Raw genomic sequence first — 23,712 nt, 5'->3', positions numbered from 1 at the left:
AAGGGGGGGGGGGGGAGTCCACCCCCCACTCCCCCGACCAGCTGTAAGAAAGAAGAGTTGTTGAACGAAATGCAGGGGCTGCAAAAAAGACCAAGACAGCAAAGGCCAACAAGGAAAAAACATAACTGTCTCACGGCCCTGAAACCGGTGTGTTTTGGGAAAGCTGAAGAAACCATGGAAGGCCAGTTTAGACTGGTACACAGAGCATGGGGAACAAAGGTCTCTGAAGGAGACACCCCCCAAGAGACCCCAGGACTTAAAAACCCGCCCGGGAGCTGAGGCAAATTGGAGATCAACAGCGGACCCTGGACAACCTGTGCACAGCACAAGAACTGCCGTCCACCCCTCCCCCTCTTCTTCTTATGTTACACCCAGGCTTGGCCAGCCTCGGGTAGTGTGGGTGTGAGTATGAAAGTGGGTTAGGGCTTGGGGCACTAATGCTTTCTTCCTTTCTCAGAGTGATGTGGGGAACCTCCCCCCCCCCCCCCGCCCAGCACTCTCTGCTGTTGTTTTATTATTTTATCAATAAAGCTTTAAAAACTCAGTTACTTGGTATGTTCTGTAATCTCCTCCCCCAAACAATCCTGTGGCGTCAGCCTGATCACCTGACGCCTCAGGCAGATTGGTAACAGAAATCTGTCACAACACGATATCATCTCAGCCATCACTTTCACTTAAACATAATTAAAGCATTAGAATCCTCTCATATTGCCCCTCACCACTGACAATGGTCTTTGTAAAAAATGCCTTATGCCTTCCACCATTTAGTGTAGATATGCCTAACACTGTCTGCATGCAAATAGTTCCCATTGGTTGCTGCCATCTCCAGGGGAACAGAGCAGAGGTGATGTGGGCAACCTTCCTCCCCACCCATAGTATTAGATGGAATTCTGTGGGTGAGAGTGAATGTGTTGTAAAAGGAGGTGAAGAGCTTGTTCATTTCAGCACCTGGGGAGTGGCAGAGTAAAGGTATGTGTGTTAACAGGGTGTATTGGGGCATTGCTGAAAGAAAGCAGAGTTAAGGTTGCATGGACAACCTTAACTGCATTTGCTGGTTTTCAGAAGTTTTGAGATTTGCTCAACTCAACGTTCTGCATGGGGACCACACGCCCCAAGCAACCTTAAATCTGCATTAACGTAGTTTTTTGCCATTGAATATACTTGGTTTTGTTCCAGACCATCTTCTTGAGTCTTATTATATGTTAAGGCTCTGATGTCACCTGCCTTTTAGGGATTCCACCATCATATTTTAGGTAAGCAGGCAATGAGGTAGGTCTGTAGGGAGTGGAACTTTTTTCCCCTTGTCAGCTGTCTCAGCCCATCCTGCCCTATTGTTAAAAACCTGAAAACGTGTCCTAGAAATAGCTTTTATTATCCTTATCTGGCTTATATTTAGAAACATTTCCACCATTCCTAGGTAGGGCCTAACTTACTACAGTCTGTTCCCATCATTTTATGAGTTTAGCTTTGTTGCTAGTGCACTATATTTTAGAAATTAAGTAACTTTTTTAATTATGTGTTTAGTGCTTTGAGTGCCTTCACATCAGAGCATTTTTATAAATAAAATTAATAGTATTTGTATGACTTTGTTGCAGTTAAAATGTAAAAATTATATTTGAACATCAAGGAAGAGGATTTGTATATATTCCCTTCCTTGCAGTTATGTTTATACATATCAGTACAGTTGGAATAAGAAGGTCTGTTTGATACTGTCTACATATTTTTACACAGTATTTATTTTATTTATTTTCCTATTTTCCTTTTTTATGTTAAAAAGGACAAGGAAACCATAAAATATGCAGTAATGACAGAAAAGATTAACAGTTTTTTTTCCAGTGAGTTTTATTCAGGTTTCAGATCCTACTGAAAGATCTCACATTGTCTTTTAAATTCTTATAAGCAAACTACCTTTTGATTTACCACAAATATATTTTATTTCTCTGCTAACATAAAAGGCTTCCTACAATCCAATTTTGCAAGTTTTAAAGGGTTGCATAGCATTTTTGATACATAACAAGGCCCCATCTCTTATGCTCCTGTTTACTTTAGAGCATATGAATAGGCCCGTGACTTCATTGGGACTACTTACGCATTTAAAGCCAAATACATGGGCAAAATGCTTGTAGGTTTGGGGCCTAAATGATTTTATTTTTTAAAGTATTTCTGGAAACTACTGTATATAGGCTGATAAAGAAGAGAACTTAAGCTGTTCTATGAAAAATAATTTAAAAGATCTGCTTTTAGTAAGTTTAGAATGATTTATTATAATTTTAAATGCAAAATTATGAACTTGTAAAATTATTGTGATTTTTTTCACTGACTTTCATTGAATTTAGAGAAATTTTGAACCCCCTGTTTGATGATTGAGTTTAAACTTTTTCAATGTGTACAGATAGATGAACTTTCCAAAAAGCTGGATATAGAGTCAAAAAAATCTACGCAGTTAGAATCTACAAATCGTGATCTACGAGAACAGTTGTCTTCTATGAAGATACTGCATAAGAATCATGAAAAGCTGGAGAAGAGCAAATGGCAGCTGGAAGGAGAAGTAGCTACTCTCAAACATCAAGTAGAGACTAATATGATGGACCACAGTCAACTAGAACAGTATAAAAGAGAGATTGAAGAACGAGCTAGACAAGAAATAAGACAAAAACTAGAAGAAGTCAATCTATTTTTGCAGGTTAATTTATTTGCTACTTACTGTATGCTGTAAATTGGTACTTTACGCTTTATATTCCATATTCATTTCCATGTTGAAATTTATATTTTAGGTGCTTTGTTTTCATCATAAAAGCTAAATGTATAGTATTTCCATATGTTTCCAGTTTGGTAGTTAGGGAACTAGAGATACAGTAGAAGGAAGAAAAAAAATACAAAGAAAAGTAAAATTGAGTACAATCCCTTACAGTAGCGCCTGCAGGTCATTCTATCCCAAAGACTGCCCCAGACTGATTTTCCCTCATGACTCATTTTTTACCCTGGAGGGGATGCTCAACTTGCTTACTCTTAGAGGGATTGTATCCTATCACACTGACCAAAGTAGCTTTTGTTCTTTGTATTTCTTTTGCAGAGCTACACTGATTTTCCCTCCTCCCCTCTTCTTTGGAATTCAGTTCATGAGCTTCTGTAGATAAAGATGAACTGAGGAAAGACTAAGGGGATGGATTATTTATATCCTCGGCCAGTAGACTATTTGGGCTCAAAAGATGTGTGTCTACCACCTCACCTACACCACCCCTTCGCTTCCCCTCACCCCCTCGATTTGTTATTACTGATGGTTCCATGGTCAGTGACCAGGCATGTTAACTGCTACAGTGTGGTTCTGAACACAGTATGTTGAGAGAACAAAAGTTACAAAATAACCTCCTCTTTTTGACTCCACATTTATTATTTCAATGCTGGAAGTATTATCTATGTGTGTATAGATCACATGGGATTCTGGCTCCAGTTTCCATTAGACTATTGTCCTATAAGACTGAAAGTTGTGTAGTGCTAACTTTAATGTAATAGATCCTTAATAATGGACAGTTTCTTTCTAAGCTGAAATCTTTCTATTGCGTAGTGACTTCAAATGTCTCCCTGTATCGTTGATGGCACTAAGGAAGAGTAGTTCCCTATCAGAGTAAGATAGTGTACTTATATTGAATATGAGTAACAGTTGGGAAAAAAATCCTCTTTCTTCCAATTTATTAAAGTTGTATTATTTGCTTTAGACGCAGGCAGCCTCCCAAGAGACATTAGAACAAATAAGAACTACTAATAATACTTCACTGAGAAACCAGTTGGAGCACAGAATTAGAGATCTAGAATCTGAACTGGCTAGAATAAAAAACACACAAGAAGACAGTGTCTTTCAAAAACAGTCTACGCAGACAGAACTGGAAAGATACAAAGAACTTTATTTGGAAGAGTTAAAAATTAGAAAATCACTAGCAAGTAAACTGGATAGGTAAGTCAAAATCTTTATTTTAAAACAAATGGTAAAATACTATTTTTCCCTTCATTAACTTTCATCTTAAAATGCCTCACTCCTGGACCTGCTCACCGTAATATGCATCAATCCAAGAGCAGTTATCTGTGGATGCAGTAGACTTTCACAACTAACTGGAAGGCTGAGAAACATGAATTCCTGTCAATATTTTATAAGTAGCAGAAATATCATTCGTTTTTATAGAGTATATTATAAAGTTATTTTGATTTTTAACAGGCATGTCTTCTGGCTGCTCTGTAATAATCTGTACTTACAGTAGGCAAGAGAAATTGCAGTTCTTTGAGTAGTGTTCTGTGGGTGCTTCACTTCAGGTGCACTTACATTCCACATGTCTTTGATCAAAGATTTTCATCAGCAATGTCCATTTGGCCAGTACATGCACTGCTGATATCCTCGTGCTCTGCACTGAGGCTATATGAGGCTGCGCAGGCAACTGCCTCAGCCTGAGATGGAGCTTAGCATGTCTACATTGTGCCTGCCTCGGGTTCTTGCTGAGTTCATTCTACTGAGTTTATTTAGTTTAGTTAATTTGTAGTAGTAGTACAGTAGTTAGTTACTGGTTATTGAAAGATTATTTTATTGCTTCTGGGAAAATCCTTTCTTTGAGGGGCCTGCCCGGTTCACCGGGGTTCAAATGTTGCCTCACATGGAGAGAAGCTATCCTGATCAGCAATGGACAGTCTAAGTGGGTTCACTGCCGGGGAGAGTTGCATGGTCCACAGAAGTGTAACTTCCGGTTAGCCCTCAAATCCAGGGCACAGAAGAACTGGGAACTCAAGCTGTGACTGTTAATGAAGGAGAGCTCCCTTCTCCCCACTTCGGAGCCAAGTCAGGAGAACCCCTGCACCCCGTACATCAGTCCCTCTAGTGCCCCTTTGACTTTGGTGCAACACTCTCCTGCAAAGGGGAAAGCCTCAGAGACCTCCTCTAAAGATCCTAAAAAGAGAAGCTCTAATTCCCCTCTGAAGAGATCCATCTCAAAAACCCTCGCTCTTAGACCAGGCCAGCAGCCTCAAAGACTTCATCCTCAAGGCTTGGTACCATAAAAGTGAAGGGCTCCTCCAGTACCAGTGAGTCAGGAAAATCCAGCAGCTTGAAGAGTAAACCTGGCTCTGAGAAGGCTCCAGTACCATCTAGTGGAGATGATCAGAGAAAACACAGAAGAATATAGGTACCATCAGACCTAACCCCTCTCCTGGTACCTATGTCAAGCTTTTCAATATCATGTAGAACTAAGCCTCCATCTACATCAGCGCTGCCTGTGAATCACTCAAAACCATCATCACCATTCTGCAGGGACAAGCATTCCAGTCTGTCGGTGCTGCAACAGCACTCAGTGCCGCAGCTCCACTCAGTACTGCAAGACATTAGGTATCCAAAGGACTTATCAGTGACTCCTGAACCAGAGTCTCCATTGCTGGCAAGTACCAAGCATCTCTAGGTACCGAGAACCTCTCAATCTCCAGACCCTTATATATCCCCAGTACAGTCACTTCCCTTTTTGGTCAGAGTTCCCCCATTAGAGGAGGAAGATAATGATGATGGAAACCTCTCTTCAGTATCACGGATCTCTGTTTAGGGCTCTCCTACATATCCATATATAAACCCCCTTTCTCTAAGAGACAGATGATGTCCGGGGACCTCATGACTCCTGATAAGAGCAACCCTGGATACCACCCACCTCCCCCTTATGGTCTTCAATGGCCATATTGGGATTCCTGGGCAGCTTATTGGCAGCAGTTCTCCAGAGCCCTGATCGGTTCCAAGATTGTTGTCAAAGGTTCTGTCAGTGGTGGCTGCCTACCTGTGTCATCAGGCAATTACAGTATTCCCATACCTTGACGATTGGTTGCTCAAGGTTCAGTCATACCAAGAAATGTTATCTGCCAAACAGAAAGCACTTTTTGTTCTTGGACTTGGGTTTTCAATTGAAAGTGGGACAATCCACACTGACTCCTGTTCCGAACATACAATTTATAGGGGTATCCCTGTATTCCTTGGCATCCAGGGCCTTCCTTCCCTTGGACAGATCCACAACACTATCAAACCTTGTCAGAAATATTCAAAGAAAACCCCAGACTTCTGTTAGAAACAGTCTTCAACTTCTAGGTCACATGGTAGCTTGCACTTTTGTGACAGAACATGCAAGATTGTGCCTTTGCTGTTTCCAGTGGTGGCTCAGACCAGTTTACTTACCAAACAGATACAGCCTAGACAAACAGGTGTCAGTTTCTCAACAAGTCAGGTACTCCCTAGACTGGTGGAATGTTCATCACAATGTAGGGGTACGGATTCCCTTCCTTCAACCAATGCCAATGGTAACTGTAACCCTAGTTGCATCTCTGTTAGGATGGAGGAGGGCGCACCTCAGTGCTCTAATGTTACAGTGCAGATGGTCACCCTAAGAATCCACCCCCCCCCCATCAACCTGTTCGAGCTCAGAGCAGTCGGAAATGCCTGCGTTTGTTTTCTGCCTCTCATCAGACACAGGTGTATCGAAGTTATGATAGGCAATGTGGCCTGCATGTTATATATCAGTCGGCAAGAAGGAGCGAGATCCCCTTCCCTCTGCGCTGAAGCAATAAGGTTATGGAACTGCTATATAAAACATTGCATAAGAATTTCAATAATGAATGTCACAGCTGACACTCTCAGCAAGCGTTTTTCCCAAGACTACAAATCGGGGTTGGATTCCCAGGTTCTTGGCATATTTCAGACTCCGGGATTTCCAGAAGTGGTCCTCTTTGCCACAGCTATAAACAAAAAATGCTATCTATTCTATTCAAGGAGGGGCTTAGGTCATAATTTATTGGGGGACACCTTCCCCCTCACTTGGACGAAGAAACTGTTTTATGCGTTTCCCCCAACACCTCTGATTCTCAAAGTGGTGAACAAAATCAGACAGGATAAGAGCAGACTTATCCTAATAGCCCCAACGCAATCAAGGCAGGCCTGATTTCCTACCTGTTTTGCCTAGCTCTTTGTCCAGTGATAAATCTTCTAATCATTCTTCTCCCAGGGTGCCAGTCAGCTGCTGCATCGTAATCTGAGCATTCTCCGCCTGAAGGCATGGCTCCTTGATGGTTCGTGGCGTTAGAGTTGGTCTGCTTTGCAGAAGTACAATAGATAAAATAGGAAAGATTCTACCAGAAATACCTTCAAAAAGTGGAGAAGATTTAGTCACTGGTTTGAATTCCAGAATCCTGTCCCCAAATCTGCTTTGCTTCCTCTTGTTCTGGTATACCTGCTACAACTAAAGCAAATGGGTCTATTACTTAGTTCTCTCAAGATTCAATTGGGTGCCTTAACAGCTTTTCATACCATTATTGGAGGTTCTCACTGTTTGCTCACTCTACAACCATAACATTCATGAAAGGTCTGGGTAATCCCCACCCCAGTTTGGGACCTTAATTTTGTCTCTTAAAAGACTCATGAAATCTCCTTTTGAACCGATGGTGACACGCTCCTTACTGAATTTGTCTATGAAAACAGCCTTCTTAGTGGCTATTACCTCAGCCCACAGAATCGGGGAGATGGGGCCTTCATGGTAGACCCTCTGTCAGAGTTCCCCCCCACTCTGAACTCTAGGGTACAGATGTGGGGACCCGCATGAAAGACCCCCTACGCTTATTTCTACCAGCTTAAGTTAAAACTTCCCCAAGGCACAAAGTCTTTGCTCTTGGATTAGGGAGAACGCTGCGACCATCAAGTGATTTATCAAACAATCAGGGAAAGGACCACTTGGAGTTCCTATTTCCCCAAAATATCCCCCCAAGCCCTTACACCCCCTTTCCTGGGGAGGCTTGAGAATAAACAAGATGAGCACAAACCAGCCTTGGATTTTTAAGACTCAAAAAACCCAATCAGATTCTTAAAAAACAGAACTTTATTAGAAGAACAAAAAAAGATAAGAGAACAACTCTGTAAGATCAGAATGGAAGATAATCTTACAGGCAGTCAGATTCAAAACATAGAGAATCCCTCCAGGCAAAACCTTAAGTTACAAAAAGACACAAAACAGGAATACACATTTCCTCCAGCACAGCGAATTTCACAAGCCAAAACAAAGAAAACCTAACGCATTTTCTAGCTAGATTACTTACTAGCTTTACAGGAGTTGTAGGGCTTGCATCCTTGATCTGTTCCCGGCAAAGGTATCATCACACAGACAGACAAAAGCCTTTTCCCCCCTCCAGATTTGAAAGTATCTTGTCCCCTCATTGGTCATTTTGGGTCAGGTGCCAGCCAGGTTACTTGCGCTTCTTAACCCTTTACAGGTAAAAGGACTTTGCCTCTGGCCAGAAGGGATTTTATAGCACTGTATACAGAGAGGTGGTTACCCTTCCCTTTATATTTATGACACCTTCCTTTCACAGTATTCTGCAAGGACAAAGTTACTTTACGACCACACATCAGGTTTCTTCCTAAAGTGTCTTCTGAGTTTCATGTGAGTCAAGTCATTTACCTGCCAGTGTTCTTTCCAAAACCACATAATTCCAATCTGGAGACTGTGTTCCATACTGAAGATGTCAAGAGGGTGTTATCCTTCTACCTAGATAGGATTAAATCATTTTGTAAATCTCCTAGACTGCTCATTTTGTTTGTAGACAGATCTAAAGGTTCTCACTTAAGTCACAATCTATATCTATAGCTCAACCTAAAAATTCCCCAGTATCTGAGATTTGCAGAGCTGCTACATGGTCTTTGGTACATACCTTCTCCAGGCACTACGCCTTAGTCAGTGCCTCTAGAGCTGATGTAGCAGTTGGCAATGCAGTTCTTTCTTCTGTGCTGGACTTGATTCTGAGGCTTCCTCCTCCTTATGGGGATACTGCTCGGGAGTTACCTGAAGTGGAGCACCCATAGGGACATTATTCAAAGAAGAAAGAGAGGTTACTCACCCTGTGCATTAGCTGTAGTTCTTCTAAATGTGTCCCTCTTTGGGTGCTACACTACCCGCCCTCCTTCCCCTTTGCTTCAGAGTTTTCTTCTGAGGTGCAGCGGTGAAGAAGGAACTGAGGGCAGTTTGCTCATGCAGCCTAATATAGCCTCGCTGCAGGGCATGAGGCTATCAGCAGCACATGCATGGGCCAAATGCAGACTGCTCATGAAAATCTCAGATTAAATATGTGTGGGGCGCATGCACATCTGAAGTGGAGCACCTGTAGGAGGACACATCTCGAAGAACTGCAGTTACTGCCCAGGGTGAGTAATCTCTTTTTTCCTTACCCTATCAGCCTCAATCCATGCTTGAATAAGAATAGGGCTCTCTAGAAAAAAAGCCTGATCTGATGGTGTGTTTAGGGTCAGTTCAGCTCCCATTATAACAGTACTTCTCAGGATTGGAACTACATTGAGAGGAAGGACAGTCCAGTTATTAGGGTACTAGTCTAGGATTTGGGAGACCTGGGTTTAGTTCCCAGCTCTGCCAAAGATTTCCTCTGTGATCTTGGGCAAGTTGCTTACTCTCTCTGGGCCTCAGTTTCCCCCTTATGTAATATGGAGATAATATTACTTTCTGTTCTCACAGGGTATTATGAGATAATATAAATACATTAAAGATTATAGTAATCGGGACTTATAACTACCTAAGATAAATTGTCTTGAGGTCAAATTCTGAGAACTGCTGAGCATCTCTAACTCCCATTCATTCCCAAGAGGCACTCAGAATCTTTCAGAATTGGGTTCTCAGAAAACTCCAGAGGGAATTGACAAAAACGAGGAGTCCAGTGGCACCTGAAAGACTAACAGATTTATTTGGGCATAAGCTTTTGTGGGACTCCATGCATCTGAAGAAGTGGGTTTTTTACCCACTAAAGCTTATGCCCAAATAAATCCGTTAGTCTTTAAGGTGCCACCGGACTCCTCGTTATTTTTGTGGATACAGACTAACATGGCTACTTCTTTGATAGAGGGAATTGAGTAATTCCTCATTTCTAATATTCTTAATCATTTACAGTTATAGAAATATAATAAAAATAGCTTGAAATTTGGATGATAACATTTAGTTGTGAAAGCGTGAGTAAAAACTACATCTATATTTTTCACAGAGCTAATGAAAGGATAGCAGAGGCCAATGCAAAACTCCTTCATGAGCGCCATAGGAGCAAATCTTTAATTGCTAACAGCATTGTAAATGGAGGTCTTTCTGCAAGTCCAGTCCTGGATACAACTCAACTTGGCAATCTCGGCAATAATTTAACACTAAATAGAAGTCTTGGTCTTGGAGGAAGTTTCATAAACCCAACTGGAAATGCATTATCTTCAAAAAACAGAGTGGAAGCTTATCTTGCTAAGGTGAGTAATTACAAATATCATTCTAAATTATTTTTATATAATTTAGGTTAAAGCATAGTCTGTCTTAGTCTTATTAATGAGCGTTCATTTTAAATGCAAAATATATATCCCAATGTTTGTAACCTAATAGTGTAAAAACCACAATAATTAATCATGAAAATAAATATATATATAATTTTAGAGGGAAAAGAGACTATAGTACTTACATACAGTGGGCCGTATGGGCCTGTGTGCAAATAAGCATGCACACAAGACAGAATATCTGGCAATTAACATCTAACAAGAAGAAGAAAAAAATCTTAAGAATATTTGTCTTAGGTTGCAGGAAACTCCTAACACAGGTGCATATTATTTATTTACATAGAAAGATCGTTTGTATTATGAAAGGGTGAAGATAAAAAGCTCATGATGTTGTAATTCTTGCTAGCTTTAATTTAAAAGAGGGGTACAAAAATTCTGAAGAACAAGTATTAGTTAACGGTACTTTTGCCTTCCTCTGTTACCTTCCTAATGTTTATGCTATATACATGCGTCATAGGGCTCCACTCTTTGGCAAGTGACTTGGCACAGAATACTGGCCACTTGGGCCCCGTTAAAAAAGAATGCTGTACAATGGGGATGTCTGTATTTAGTATACATCCCTTGGTGAGGAATTTATGCCATGCACAGTAAATATTTACTTTTTAATAGCTCCTTAGCTTAGTCTCTTTGGGCTGTCTCAGGTTGAAGAGTAGCATAATATGGCAAGATAAATGATACCGTATATGTACTGTATTATTGCCTGGTTTCCTCCTCTGCTGAAATATGAATGGTAAATAATAATTAAAAGGTAAAACTAATTGTTCTTCAAGTTACTGTCAACACAAATTCTACCCTGAGTGTGCATGGATTCCATGCATGCAAGGTTGGATTGTTTTTCAATAGCAGTGTCTATTGGGGCCATGCCTGTAGCCTGGGAGCCCTTACAACCACCATAGCTGAGTTTAAAATGGGCTGGGCAGCCTCAACCACCTCTCAATTCCTTCTTACTGCTTGTGGCTACAAAATGGAACCCCATGGTGTCCACTTCCCTTCATCTACAGAGAGGATTTGGAGCTATTGTCTGGTATGTAGTTGGTAGCTTACATAAGCTTAGTTAACACTGTGGGGGGGGGGGAGTTTTTACTTAATATCTGATTTCTTGCACACACACACACCCCCAATCTCTCTGTGTAAGAGCTAGACACTTCTCCCCTCACCCCACATACACAGGCTCAGAATGACTGAAGTCAAGTCTCCAGGATTCAATATTTGCCTGTCCTGCGAGACAGCAGTGTCCATCAGTGATAGACATTCAAGATGCCTCTTAGGTGTAAGAGAAGGACACGTAGCTGAGTGATACTTGGTACACAAATATCTCTGAGTACCCTGAAGCTGCATCACCTGGAGACGTCTATGCATGCATCTTCAGATCCTGGCAAGTGACCTGAGAGACCTTCTCTATCCAGTCAGTCACACACACTCCAGCAAGTTATGATGTCATCCCAAACTCACAGAACACTCAGAATACCCACTCCTCTGGCATTGACCCAGGAGAGGGACCATAAGGAGCACTGCTCCTCGGACCAAGGAACGTACAAATCTTCCTTCCCAGTCAGAAGACTTAAGTCCTCACCTGAGGCTCTGACACTCCAGTCCCTTGAGGCTGAGCCTCACACAAGTACAGAAAAGCCGAAGTCGGCATTGACAGTCACTTCACACAGTAAGCACTTTGCCACTTCTGATACCACTCAGGCGGCAGACTCCTCTCTGGCGCTGGATAGGTCCATACCAATGGCAGCAGCACCAAGAAAACCAGTGATGCATACATAATGATGGTGCCCCTAAGAGGCACCCACAAGTTCTGAATTGATAAGGGAACTTCTAAACTGGTACTCTCCCATTCCATGTGTCGTCCTCCCCCTCAACACTCCTACCAACACTGGCTTCATTGGTCTCCATGCAGTATCAACCCTTATGTTGGGAAACCAGCTCCCTCAGTGGTCTTCAGACCAAGACCACCCCTTGCCTACACAGCAGATTGAGCCAGTCCTAGTACCCACCCCCAGACATCATCAGTTTCTGAAAGGAGAGGAAGACCTCAGTGGAGATGACCTCTCCTCGGACCACTCACAATCTCTAGCTATTTCCTCCTCGCTTGCTGATGAAACGACCAACCCTCCTCCTACATACTCTTCAGGGTGGTTAAAAGTTTTTCAGGAAATGATGAGACTAGCAGAAACATTGGATATCCTATTAGAGATAATCCAAGAAAAGCAACATAAGATATTAGCCCTTCTCCACCCATCATCTTTAAGCAAAATGACTTCACCTATTAATTTAGGGCTTTTGGAACCAACAAAGGTCATCTGGGACACTCCTGCATCCATTCCCCCCACAACTTCCAAGTGCACAAACAAGAGATGTTTGTGCTAGCTAATGGGCACAAATACTTTTTAGAATCCCAGCCTCAGTACCCTGATTGTCCAGGCTGTTCATGAGAAATCTAAACAGCCCAAATCCATTCCCAGAAAAAGACAAAGAAATTAGATCTTTTCAGACAAAAAAATATACTTCTCAGCGAATCGTCAACTAGGAGTTGCCAGTTATCAAGCACTTCTTTTTAAGTATGATGTCCGCTTTTGGGACAGGTTCTTCACCTTAACATAGAAGCTCCCCCGTGAATACTAGGAAGAGTTAAGGTCAACCATGACAGATGGACAGCTCACTGCTAGAACATTGCTCCAAGCAATGCATCAGAACCACAGCTATGGCTGTGACAATGAGAAGGTTGTCCTGGCTATAGACATCTACTATCCCTCATGAAGTCTAAGTGACCATACAGGATCTACCCTTCCCAGGTAATTAACTGTTCAGTAGTGACACTGATGGGGCATTGCACTTTCTTAAAGATACAGAGAACAACCCTCCAGTCACTGAGGCTTATGTGATCCAGCTCTTAGAGGTAAACAACAATGTTTTGTCAGCAGTCCTTGTATAAATACAGCAGCAATGCTATCCTCAACAACGCATTTCATAGCCACCAAGGAAGAGGCAGTGTTTTCACCAATGACATTCCTTGAGCTCTTCCTTGGCACCCCTGCAACAGGGACAGTTGGTCACAAAACATCTCTGAAAGCAATGTCGAGAGCCCAGCTGGACCACCTGTGCATCGACTCCCTTCTATTCATGTTGGAAACCACCTGTTTTATTTCAGAGAAGCTTGGGCTGGGATTACTTCAGACCAGTCAGTCCTCAAGATAGTGAACAAGGGGTATCCCATCCAGTTTCAAGCTGTTACAATCTCCTCCCCACTCTTCCCGCTCCTCCTCAGAGATCTCTCTCACGAGACACTTTTAAGACAATAAATTTAACACTGGGAATAGTGGCGGAAGTTCCTTAAGGATTCAAAGGAAAAGGGCTCTATTCCCACTACTTCTTGATCCCAAAGAAGAAGGGGGCATGGAGACCCCACCTGAATCTTCAACATCTCAGTCCTTTTGCTCAGTGTTTCAAATTCAGGATGGTCACCTTAGCCTGTGTTATCCCCTTTTTGGATCCCATGGGCTGGTTCACAGCTACTTTCACATTGTGCTGGGAGTATCACAGAAAATATACCTTAGTCACCCTTAGGCTTCATCTGATTTCCACATTAATCAGTCCCCTCAATAAGTCACCTACTCCATACAAAAAACTCTAGCTCTCTTCAGCCCTCTGGGACTCAATGGGCAACAAAAACAAATCCACACTAACTCCAACACAATGCATTGAACTCATAGGGGCAATGTTTAGATTCCAGGTTAGCAAAGACATACCAACCGCAACAGAGATCAGACATCATAAAGCAGTTCCAGGTGCATTTCATAACGCAAGTGAGAACTTCTCTAAAGATTTTGCCACGCTTCACTTTTGTCCACTCGAAGTGTGGTTGAAATCGGTGTATCTGCTCAGTGCAGCATGGACAAGAAGGGGCACACAGAAGTCCTGTGATCATTTGATTGGTGGGCACAACCAAAATAAGTGTATTGAAAAGTTCCATTTTTCACATTCCTTCCATCAAAGATTAATCATGTACACCTCCACTTGTTAAGGGTGGGGAGCACACCTGAATCAACTTCAGATTCAACAGAAATGGTCAGCTCCTGAATCCTCCTTCCACATTGCTATGCTAGAACTCAGAACAATTTGTTTGGCATGCAAGGCCCTTTCTGCCTCTCTTTCAGGGCCTTTCAAGTGCTTACCAAAAACACCATTGCAAAGTGTTACATCAATAGGCAAGGAGAAGCCCAGCCATCCCCTCTGTGCCAGGAAGTCATACTTGGAGCGTTCAGCATCATGTCATCCCACTAACTATTCATCTTCTGGGGCATCAGAACATGCTGGTAGTCTGCCTCAGCAGAGGACTCTTGGAGATTTGTGAGTGGTCCCTCAAGTGTTTGACTCCCTGGGCTATCTTGCACAGATGAGGGTCTCTGACAGTAGACCTGCTTGCTATATGCCATAACAACAAATGTCCAAGATTTTGCTCCAGAGAAGGCAGGAGTCTGGGATCCTCACAGATACCTTCCTCATCCCTTGGACACCAGGGGTGATGTATGCTTTTCCACCAATACACATGATTCCGAGCGTGCTAGGAAGCTCAGATAAAACCATGATAGCCCAGCTTAATCCAGGCAGTTGTATTGTTTGGACCTGATTGAACTGTCTGTTCAAAAGCCAATCACCTAACTGGTTTTACCCAACCTGCTGTCTCAGAACAATACCCAGGTCCTCCATCCAGACCCATAGTCCCTGCACCTGGCAGTTTGGAGTCTGGTTGACTGACACCTACAGAGAGGAGCTGTTTTGCATCAATCCTACTCGTCTTGCTTCAGAAACATAAAGCCTTCATCAAGGAAAATTTACCAGTCCAAATGGAAACAATTGTTTATTTGGGCTGAACAACATCACTGCTCACCTCTCTAGACAACAGCTTCAGATATAGATTATTTGCTCTTGTTAAAGCAATCAGGACTATCCCTGCACTTGGTTAGAGTCCAGTTGGCTGCAATCTCAGCAAATTGTTCCCCAGTATAAAGCTACATGATATTTTGTCACCCCACTGTGGAAAAATTGCTGAAAGGACTAATCCAAGCTTTTCCATCAGTCCCTGTCCCGTGCAATCTGATTGCAATGTCTAGTTTAATGGGTTCTTCCTTCAAGCCCATGATTACCTGCTCCTTCCATCACATCTCAGTGAAGATGTGGCCTTCCCAGTGTCTATGCCCCTATCCAGAAGGATATGGGTGATTCAGGCCTTTATAGCAGGCCCTCTTTATACCATCATTCACAAGGACAAAGTCACTATTTGGCCTCATCTGAAGTTGCTGCCTAAGGTAGTCTTAGACTTCCACATTAATGAGTCTCTTCATCTGCCAGTCTTTTTCCCCAAACCTCATTCTTCACCTGCCGAAGCAAACCTTTACACACTGGATGTAGTTAGAGCAGTCTTTTTATTTGGACAGGACTAGATTGATTGATTAGAGCTTCACTGAGACTGCTTAGTACTTTTGTAGGACAGATGAGGGGACAACAGATATCCTTGCAGAGATTGTCTAAATGGATTTTGAACAATATACATACTTTGTATGTATTATTAAAGAATGATATTACCTTAGACACATCTGGTCTCATTTGATTCGAATCCACTGGGTCTACACTGCCTCTTTTAATGGACCCATTGACTGAGATATGTAGAAGAGCTATATGGAGTTCAGTCGATACTTTTACCATTCAAGCCTCTAGATCAGATGCAAGCTTTGGTCAGGTGATTCTTCAATCAGTACTTAAATATGACTCCTTTACATAATCTGGGCGCAGGATACTGTTTGCTTATCGCTAGGGCTGTCAAGCGATTAAATAAATTAATCGTGATTTATCGTGCTATTAAACAATAATAGAATACCATTTATTTAAATATTTTTGGATGCTTTCTACATTTTCAAATACTGTATATTGATTTCAATGACAACACAGAGTACAAAGTGTACAGCGCTCACTTTGTTTATTTTTATTACAAATATTTGCATGTAAAAATCAAAAGAAATAGTATTTTTCAATTCACCTAATACAAGTACTGTAGTGTAATCTCTTTATCATGAAAGTTGAACTTACACATATAGAATTATGTACCAAAAAAACCTGCATTCGAAAATAAAACAATATAAAACTTTAGAGCCTACAAGCCCACTCAGTCTTACCTCTTGTTCAGCCAATCGCTCAGACAAAGAAGTTTGTTTACATTTGCAGGAGATAATGTTTCCCGCTTCTAGTTTACAGTGTCACCTAAAAATGAGAACAGGTGTTCACATGGCACTGTTGTAGCCGGTGTCACAAGATATTTAGGAGCCAGATGCGGTAAAGATTCATATGTCCCTTCATGCTTTTACCACCATTCTAGAGGACATGCGTCCATGCTGATGACAGGTTCTGCTCGATAATGATCCAAAGCAGCGCGGACCAAAAGGTGTTCATTTTCAACATCTGTGTCAGATGCTACCAGCAGGAGGTTGATTTTCTTTTTTGGTGGTTCGGGTTCTATAGTTTCCACATCAGAGTGTTGCTCTTTTAAGACTTCTGAAAAGCATGCTCCACATCTCATCCCTCTCAGATTTTGGAAGGCACTTCAGATTCTTAAACCTTGGGTCAAGTGCTGTAGCTATCTTTAGAAATCTCACATAGGTACCTTCTTTGTGTTTTGTCAAATCTGCTCTGAAAGTCTTCTTAAAACGAACAACATCTGCTGGGTTATCATCCGAGGCTGCTAAAACAAGAAATATATGGCAGAATGCGAGTGAAACAGCAGGAGGCATACAGTTCTCCCCCCGAGGAGTTCAGTCACTATTTAATGAATTAATTCATTATTTTTTTAACAAGCATCATCAGCATAGAAGCATGTCCTTTGGAATGGTGGCTGAAGCATGAAGGGGCATACGAATGTTTAGCATATCTCGCATGTAAATACCTTGCAATAGCAGCTACAAAAGTGTCATGTGAACACCTGTTCTCACTGTCACGTGATATTGTAAATAAGAAATGGGCAGCATTATCTCCCGTAAATGTAAACAAACTTGTTTGTCTTAGTGATTGGCTGAACAAGTAGCACTGAGTGGACTTGTCGGCTCTAAAGTTTTACATTGTTTTGTTTTTGAGTGCAGTTATGTAGCAAAAAAATCTACATTTGTAAGTTGCACTTTCATGATAGAGATTGCACTACAGTACTTGTATGAGCTTAACGGAAAAATACTATTTCATTTATCCTTTTTACAGTGCAACTATTTGTCATCAAAAATGATAACATAAAGTGAGCGCTGTACACTTTGTGGTCTGTGTTAGTAGTAATTGAAAACAATATATTTGAAAATGTAGAAGAACATCCACAAATATTTAATACATTTCAATTGGCATTCTATTGTTTAACACTGCGATTAATCACAATTCATTTTTTTAATTGCAATTAATTTTTTTGAGTTAATCGCATGAGTTAACTGCGATTAATTGACAGCCCTATTTATCACCAACAGTGAAATCTGTGTGGACAGTTACTCAAAAAAGAAAGGTTACTTAACTTTACAGTCAGTAAGTGAGGTTCTTCAAGATGTATTGTCCACACAGATTCCACAACCTGCCCTCTGTCCTTGCTAATTCAAAGTCCCGTCACATGGGATTCTTTATCAATGAAAAAACTGAAAAGTGGTTGAGGCCGTCCCATCCCTTATATCCTTGGCTATGGTGGTTTTGAGAGCTCCCAGGACTCAGGAGCAGCCCCAATGGATATTGATATTTTAAAAGAATCTGATATGGTGCACATGGGGCACATGCATGTTCAAGGTGGAATTTGTGCAAACAACGCATCACAAAAAAACACAGTTACATTAAGGTAAGTAACTACTCTTTCTTCTTCAAGTGCTTGCTCAGGTCCATTCCATATTAAGTGTGTGTGCTCGCCACGTGCACCGGTGATGGAAGTTTTTTCCCTCAGCAGTATCCGTAGGGCACTGGCTCTGGTGCCCGCATGGTGCAGTATAAGGGGCACCGCCAGTTACCCCCACCCTTAGTTCCTTCTTGCCACCAGTGATGGTGTTGGAACATCTGCTGCTTCAGCTAGCATTGTTTCATGCGAACTTCGAAAACCTGTAATATAGTTAGTAGTTTCTTAGTTACCCTTAGTAGTATTCAAACTCATCGTTAGTCCCAATGGCAGTCAGCCAGGGGATGGGGCATGCTCTGGTCCCCAGGCTTTAAGCCCTGTGACCAGTGCACAGGACCTATGCCCACCAGCGATCCACATACCAGCTGCCTAAGGTGCTTAGGCGAGGGGCACGTAAGTGACAAGTGTCAGATCTGTAAGTCCTTTAAACCTAGGACGAAGAAGGAGCATGATATCTGTCTGAAAAAGCTCCTAATGGAGTCGGCATTTACTCTGGCACCGGAGCAATGGTCTGACTCCACATCCAGCACCGTGGACTCCATGCGCAGTGCTCGGCTGGCACCGTCTACGAGCCAGCACTGATCCCCCTCCATGGCTCCAGTCAAGAAGCCGAAAAAGACTGGGAGGGGAAGATCTCCTACCTCCCGTAAGGGAAAGGAGAGGGCTGGGGGTGAGCCACGACCCATGCCATGCAGCTCAATGCCCCCTTCAGGAAGTCGGGCCCCAGCTCAAGTCAAGCAGTGTAGCCCATCCCTCACCTGTGACTCCGGATAGCGGTGCAGGCCCCAGCCAGCTTCAGGTGCCATTGACACCCGAAGCCCTTCAGGCAGCTCAGGAGAGCCTTACGTTCCCGGTGCTGCCCACACCGGCTCCAGCAGTACCCTGGTCTTGGGGAAAACCTATGCGGGTGTCCCCACTTCAGCGGCACTGTTCCCCATCGAGAGGGACGTCCCATCATTGCGCACCCACCAGAAGCCGTCATGCCTCAGGACTAGAGAGGCAGGCTCAGCAGAGCCCTCTTTGGTCTCCGCACAGGGAGCACCAATGGAGGGACTCAAGGCGTACCTCGTCGGTAGATTGGCACAGACCCTCTGAGGCACGCGCTACCTGGCAAGAACTCCTGGATCGGCCCCGACTGTCTCCAAGGGCCCGGTACCAATCACAGGGACCAATCGAGGATCAGAGATTGCAGATCACCAGGTCATCATCGCCCATCTCCTAGCAATAGGTCACCTTATCCAGGAAGATCCTCCTGGCAACCAGCCCCTATTAGCTCCCGGTCCAGTTTGACGTCCCAGTACTAGTCAAGTAGAGTGAGGTGTGAATTGCCAGGTCTCCAACGCAGATCCGCCAAATGCTATTGGTCCCCGAGATCCCAACCAAGATGCCTGTCTCATTCGGACAGGTTGGCTTCGGGACACAGTGATGGGCACCGGTCAGACAAGAGCCACCATTCCACCTGATCCTGGTCACCCGGTACCAATCGCTCCGTTTATACCTCCGGCACTAAGCGAGGTTCCCTGACCGTGGGGCTAGCCCCGATACCTGCAGTGCCGCCTACATCATCAGCACTGAAACCTGTCCCATGGCCCCAGGCGCAGTGGACAGTACCATTGTACTTGTGGAACCCTTGTTATCACCCAACCCTCCCAGGCTGCCCGGTTGGCATTGAGAGCCTCGGAGAGGCCAGCGGCCTCAGTATCTCATCCCCCTCTGTTGGTCGAGGCTTTGGGGGGTAAGACCCCACAGGTCCAGGAGGACCCAGGGGAGCAAGCTACTGGACCACCAATGGAAGTAGAGGGCCTTGTGGCATTGTCCTCATCGCACGGGGCCCCCTCACCCAGTTCCTCAAGATGACACCAAAGTGCACCACAAACTTTTGAAAATGATCGCGTCCATCCTGGGGCTTCAGGCAGAGGAACTGGAAGAGCCCTCGGACTCCCTGTTTGATGTCCTCTGCTCCTCGGTTCCTGCCAGGGTGGCCATACCCCTTCATGAAGGGGTATCCAAAATCATGAATGTCCTGTGGCAAACCCCCTCTTCCCTGGCCCCTATCTCTAAGAGGGCTGAATGCAAGTACTTTGTGCCAACCAAGAGGCATGAGTACTTCTACTCCTATTCGGCCCCCAATTCCCTTGTGGTAGAGGTGGTTAACCACAAAGAGAGTCAAGGACAACCCAGGGCCACCCCCAAAATAAAGACTAGAGGAGGTTGGATCTCTTTGGGCGTAAGGTTTATTCATCTTCCAGCCTTCAGCTGAGCGTGGCAACCACTAAGCCCTCCTTGGCTGATATGACTTTAATATGTGGCAAGCCATGGCCAAGTTCGAAGGGTCGCTCCCCAAGGCTTCCAAGAAGGAGTTCCGAGCAATCCTTGATGAGGGCACAACCATGGCCAGGGCAGCCCTCCAGGCGGTGTTGGATACCGCTGATGCTGCTGTCCGCACCATGGCTTCCACTATCTCCATGCAGAGCCTCCTGGCTGCTCCTCTTTGAGTTGCCCTCTGAGGCTCAGCAGTCAATGAAGGACTGCCCTTCGATGGCTGAGCCCTATTTGCAGAGCAAACAGACAGCAAGTTCCATGGCCTCAAGGACTCCCACTCCACCCTGAAAACCCTGGGTCTTTATGTCCCAACCCCGGCACGTAAGTGGTTCAAACCGCAGCAGCCTCAGGGCCAGGGGAGCCAGCCTTGGCAGGACCAGCCTCACAAACGAGCCAAGGGCTACAAGCACTGTCAGAGCCACACGCCTCCACCCTCTGCCCAGTCGGGCTCGACCTGTGCCAAGCAAGGGGCCAAACAGTCATTTTGTGGGTGTGCCCGAGGGCAACCTAGCAGACTATTCCCTGGATCCATCTGTCCCAGTGTTCTCCAACCACCTTTCCCTTTTCCTACCTTCTTGGACCACTGTAACCTTGGACCGATGGGTCGTCAGCATGGTGGAGCAGGGTTATACCCTCCAGTTCCTTTCTACCCCCCCCCATCTGCCTTCCCTGTCCCTCTTCAGGGACCCCCCTCACAAAAGTCTCCTTGCACAGGAGGTAAAGGGGTTGCTACAGCTGGGAGTGGTGGAGGAAGTTTCTCTTGACTACAGGAACAAGGGGTTCTATTCCTGGTACTTTTTAATCCCAAAGGCCAAGGGCAGTCTACAGCCCATCCTGGACGTGTGAGATCTCAACAAGTACCTAAAGAAGTTAAAGTTCCACATGGTTTCCCTGGCTTCTATTATCCCCTCCCTGGATCCGGGAGACTTGTATGCCACCCTCAACTTGAAGGATGCATACTTCCACATAGCAATCTTTCAAGGACACAGACGCTTTCTCCGGTTTACAGTGGGGCCCCACCACTACCAGTTTGCGGTTCTCCCATTTGGGTTGGCGACAGCACCGAGAGTGTTTACCAAGTGCATGTCGGTGGTAGTAGCTTACCTCAGGTGACAGGGTATCCAGATCTACCCATACCTCGATGACTGGCTCGTCAAGGGCAGCTCCAGGTCTCAAGTCCAAAGGGATGTCCCGGTGCTTCAAGCCACGTGCCGCTCCCTGGGCCTACTGGTGAATGACAAAAAGTCAACGTTAGTGCCGGTGCAGAGGATAGAGTTCATTGGAACAGTCCTCGACTCGACCTGCACCAGGGTGTTCCTGCCACTGAAGAGGTTCCACGCATTGACAAACCTCAGCGCGGAAGTCTCCACGTTCCCTTTGACTACAGCCAGGGTCCGTATGCACCTGCTGGGTCACATGGCAGCCTGCACTTACGTGATCCACTGTGCCAGGCTCTGGATGCAGCCCCTGCAACTATGGCTGGGGACAGTCTATTCCCAGTCCCAGCACCCCTTAGAAATTATCATTACCATTCCCCAGGCAATACTTACCTCGCTGCAATGGTGGACCAACTGAGGGCAAGTCCTGGATGGCGTTCCATTCAACAAACCCCTTCACTACATCGAGTTGGTGTCGGACGCCTCAGACCTTGGCTGGCGTGCGCACCTTGGCAACGGCCAGACACAGGGGATGTGGCCCCCAAAGGAGGTGAGGTTGCATATAAACATCAAAGAGTTCCGAGCAGTCCGGTTGGCTTGCAGTCTTCCTGTCCCACCTCTGGGGCAAGGTGGTACAAGTCCTGACGGACAACACAGCCTCGATGTTCTACATCAACAGGCCAGGGGGAGCGTGCTCATTGGCTCTCTGTCAAAAGGCACTCCATCTATGGGACTTCTACATCAGCCACGAAATCCACCTGGAAGCTTGTCACTTTCCCGTGTCAAGAATATGCTGGCGGACCAGGTCAGGAGGGACTTCTCCTCTCACCACGAGTGGTCGCTCCATCTAGAAGTAGCCTGCATGATCTTCCAAAGGTGGGGAACTCCCCAAGTGGACCTGTTCACTACCAGACAGAACAGGAAATGCACCGGTTTTATTCTTGGCAAGGTCTGAGCAAGGGCTCCCTCTCTGATGCCTTCCTCCTGTTGTGGTCAGGGAGCCTGATTATGCATTCCCTCTGATTCCACTCATCAGCAGGATCCTGGCAAAGATCAAGAGAGACAATGTGCAGGTTGTCATGATCGCCCCGGCGTGGCCTCGCCAGCATTGGTTCGGCATGCTCATGAACTTGTCAGTGGCCCCACCCTGGCCCCTGCCCAACTGTCTGGACCTGCTGTCACAGGACCATGGTCAGCGCCTACACCCCAACCTCGAGTCCCTCCACCTCTCGGCATGTATGCTGTGTGGCTGAACCCAGAGGAACGGACCTGTTCAAAAGGAGTCCAACAGGTCCTCCTGGGGAGTAGAAAGCCTTCAACCAGACTGACTTACCTGGCTAAATGGACGAGGTTTTCCCGCTGGGCATCCGAACGTGGCATCTCTCCCTCACGTTCTTCCATACAGGCTGTCCTGGACTACCTGCTCCATTTGAGGAACCAGGGCCTGGCACACACTTCCATTAGAGTGCATCTCGGGGCCATCTCTGCTTTTCACCAACTGATCCAAGGACGACAATGTTTTCCCATGACATGACGATCCGATTCTTGAGAGGGCTCAAGAGACTCCTCCTGCAGGTGCGGGCTCCTGTCCCATAGCCCTCTTAACTTGGTCCTCTCTAGGCTTACCGGCCCGCCCTTTGAGCCGCTGGGTTCTTGCTCCATTTCCCACCTGTCATGAAAGGTCGTGTTCCAAGTGGCAGTGACGTTGGGAAGATGGGTCTCTGAAATCAAAGCCTTGACCTCAGAACTTCTTCTACAAAGACATGGCTCAGCTGCAGCCCCACCAGGCCTTCCTGATGAAGGTGGTATCCATATGAACCAGGACATCTTCCTCCCGGTGTTCTGTCCCAAACCGCACAAGACCAGTGAAGAGAAGCATCTTCACATGCTGGACGGCCAAAGAGCATTGGCTTTTTATTTAGAACGTACCAAGCCTTTCCGTGAATCAACTCAGC

General features: G+C 44.8%; 1 protein-coding gene and 1 long non-coding RNA gene across 5 annotated transcripts in view; one reads left to right on the top strand and one right to left on the bottom strand.

The window, feature by feature from the left end:
* Positions 1–23,712, top strand: part of ANKRD26 (ankyrin repeat domain containing 26) — a 196,762-nt gene that overhangs the window by 152,312 nt on the left and 20,738 nt on the right. For all 4 annotated transcript variants that reach the window (XM_074942299.1, XM_074942302.1, XM_074942300.1 and 1 more), the window contains exons 36-38: positions 2,393–2,683; positions 3,717–3,952; positions 10,045–10,291. In XM_074942299.1, the coding sequence (XP_074798400.1) occupies positions 2,393–2,683; positions 3,717–3,952; positions 10,045–10,291 (774 nt within the window). The remainder of the gene's footprint in view (positions 1–2,392; positions 2,684–3,716; positions 3,953–10,044; positions 10,292–23,712) is intronic.
* LOC141980746 (uncharacterized) lies at positions 8,275–10,518 on the bottom strand. Its single transcript, XR_012637599.1, has 3 exons — positions 10,498–10,518; positions 8,710–8,840; positions 8,275–8,546 (listed from the first exon to the last, which is right to left on the bottom strand). It is a non-coding gene; the product is annotated as an uncharacterized LOC141980746 (long non-coding RNA).

The sequence above is a fragment of the Natator depressus genome, chromosome 1 (genome assembly GCF_965152275.1).
Source record: "Natator depressus isolate rNatDep1 chromosome 1, rNatDep2.hap1, whole genome shotgun sequence".
In the NCBI taxonomy this organism is placed as follows: Eukaryota; Metazoa; Chordata; order Testudines; family Cheloniidae; genus Natator; species Natator depressus.
The sequence above is the reverse complement of the archived record's forward strand: the minus strand, read 5'-3'. Positions and strand labels throughout refer to the sequence as shown.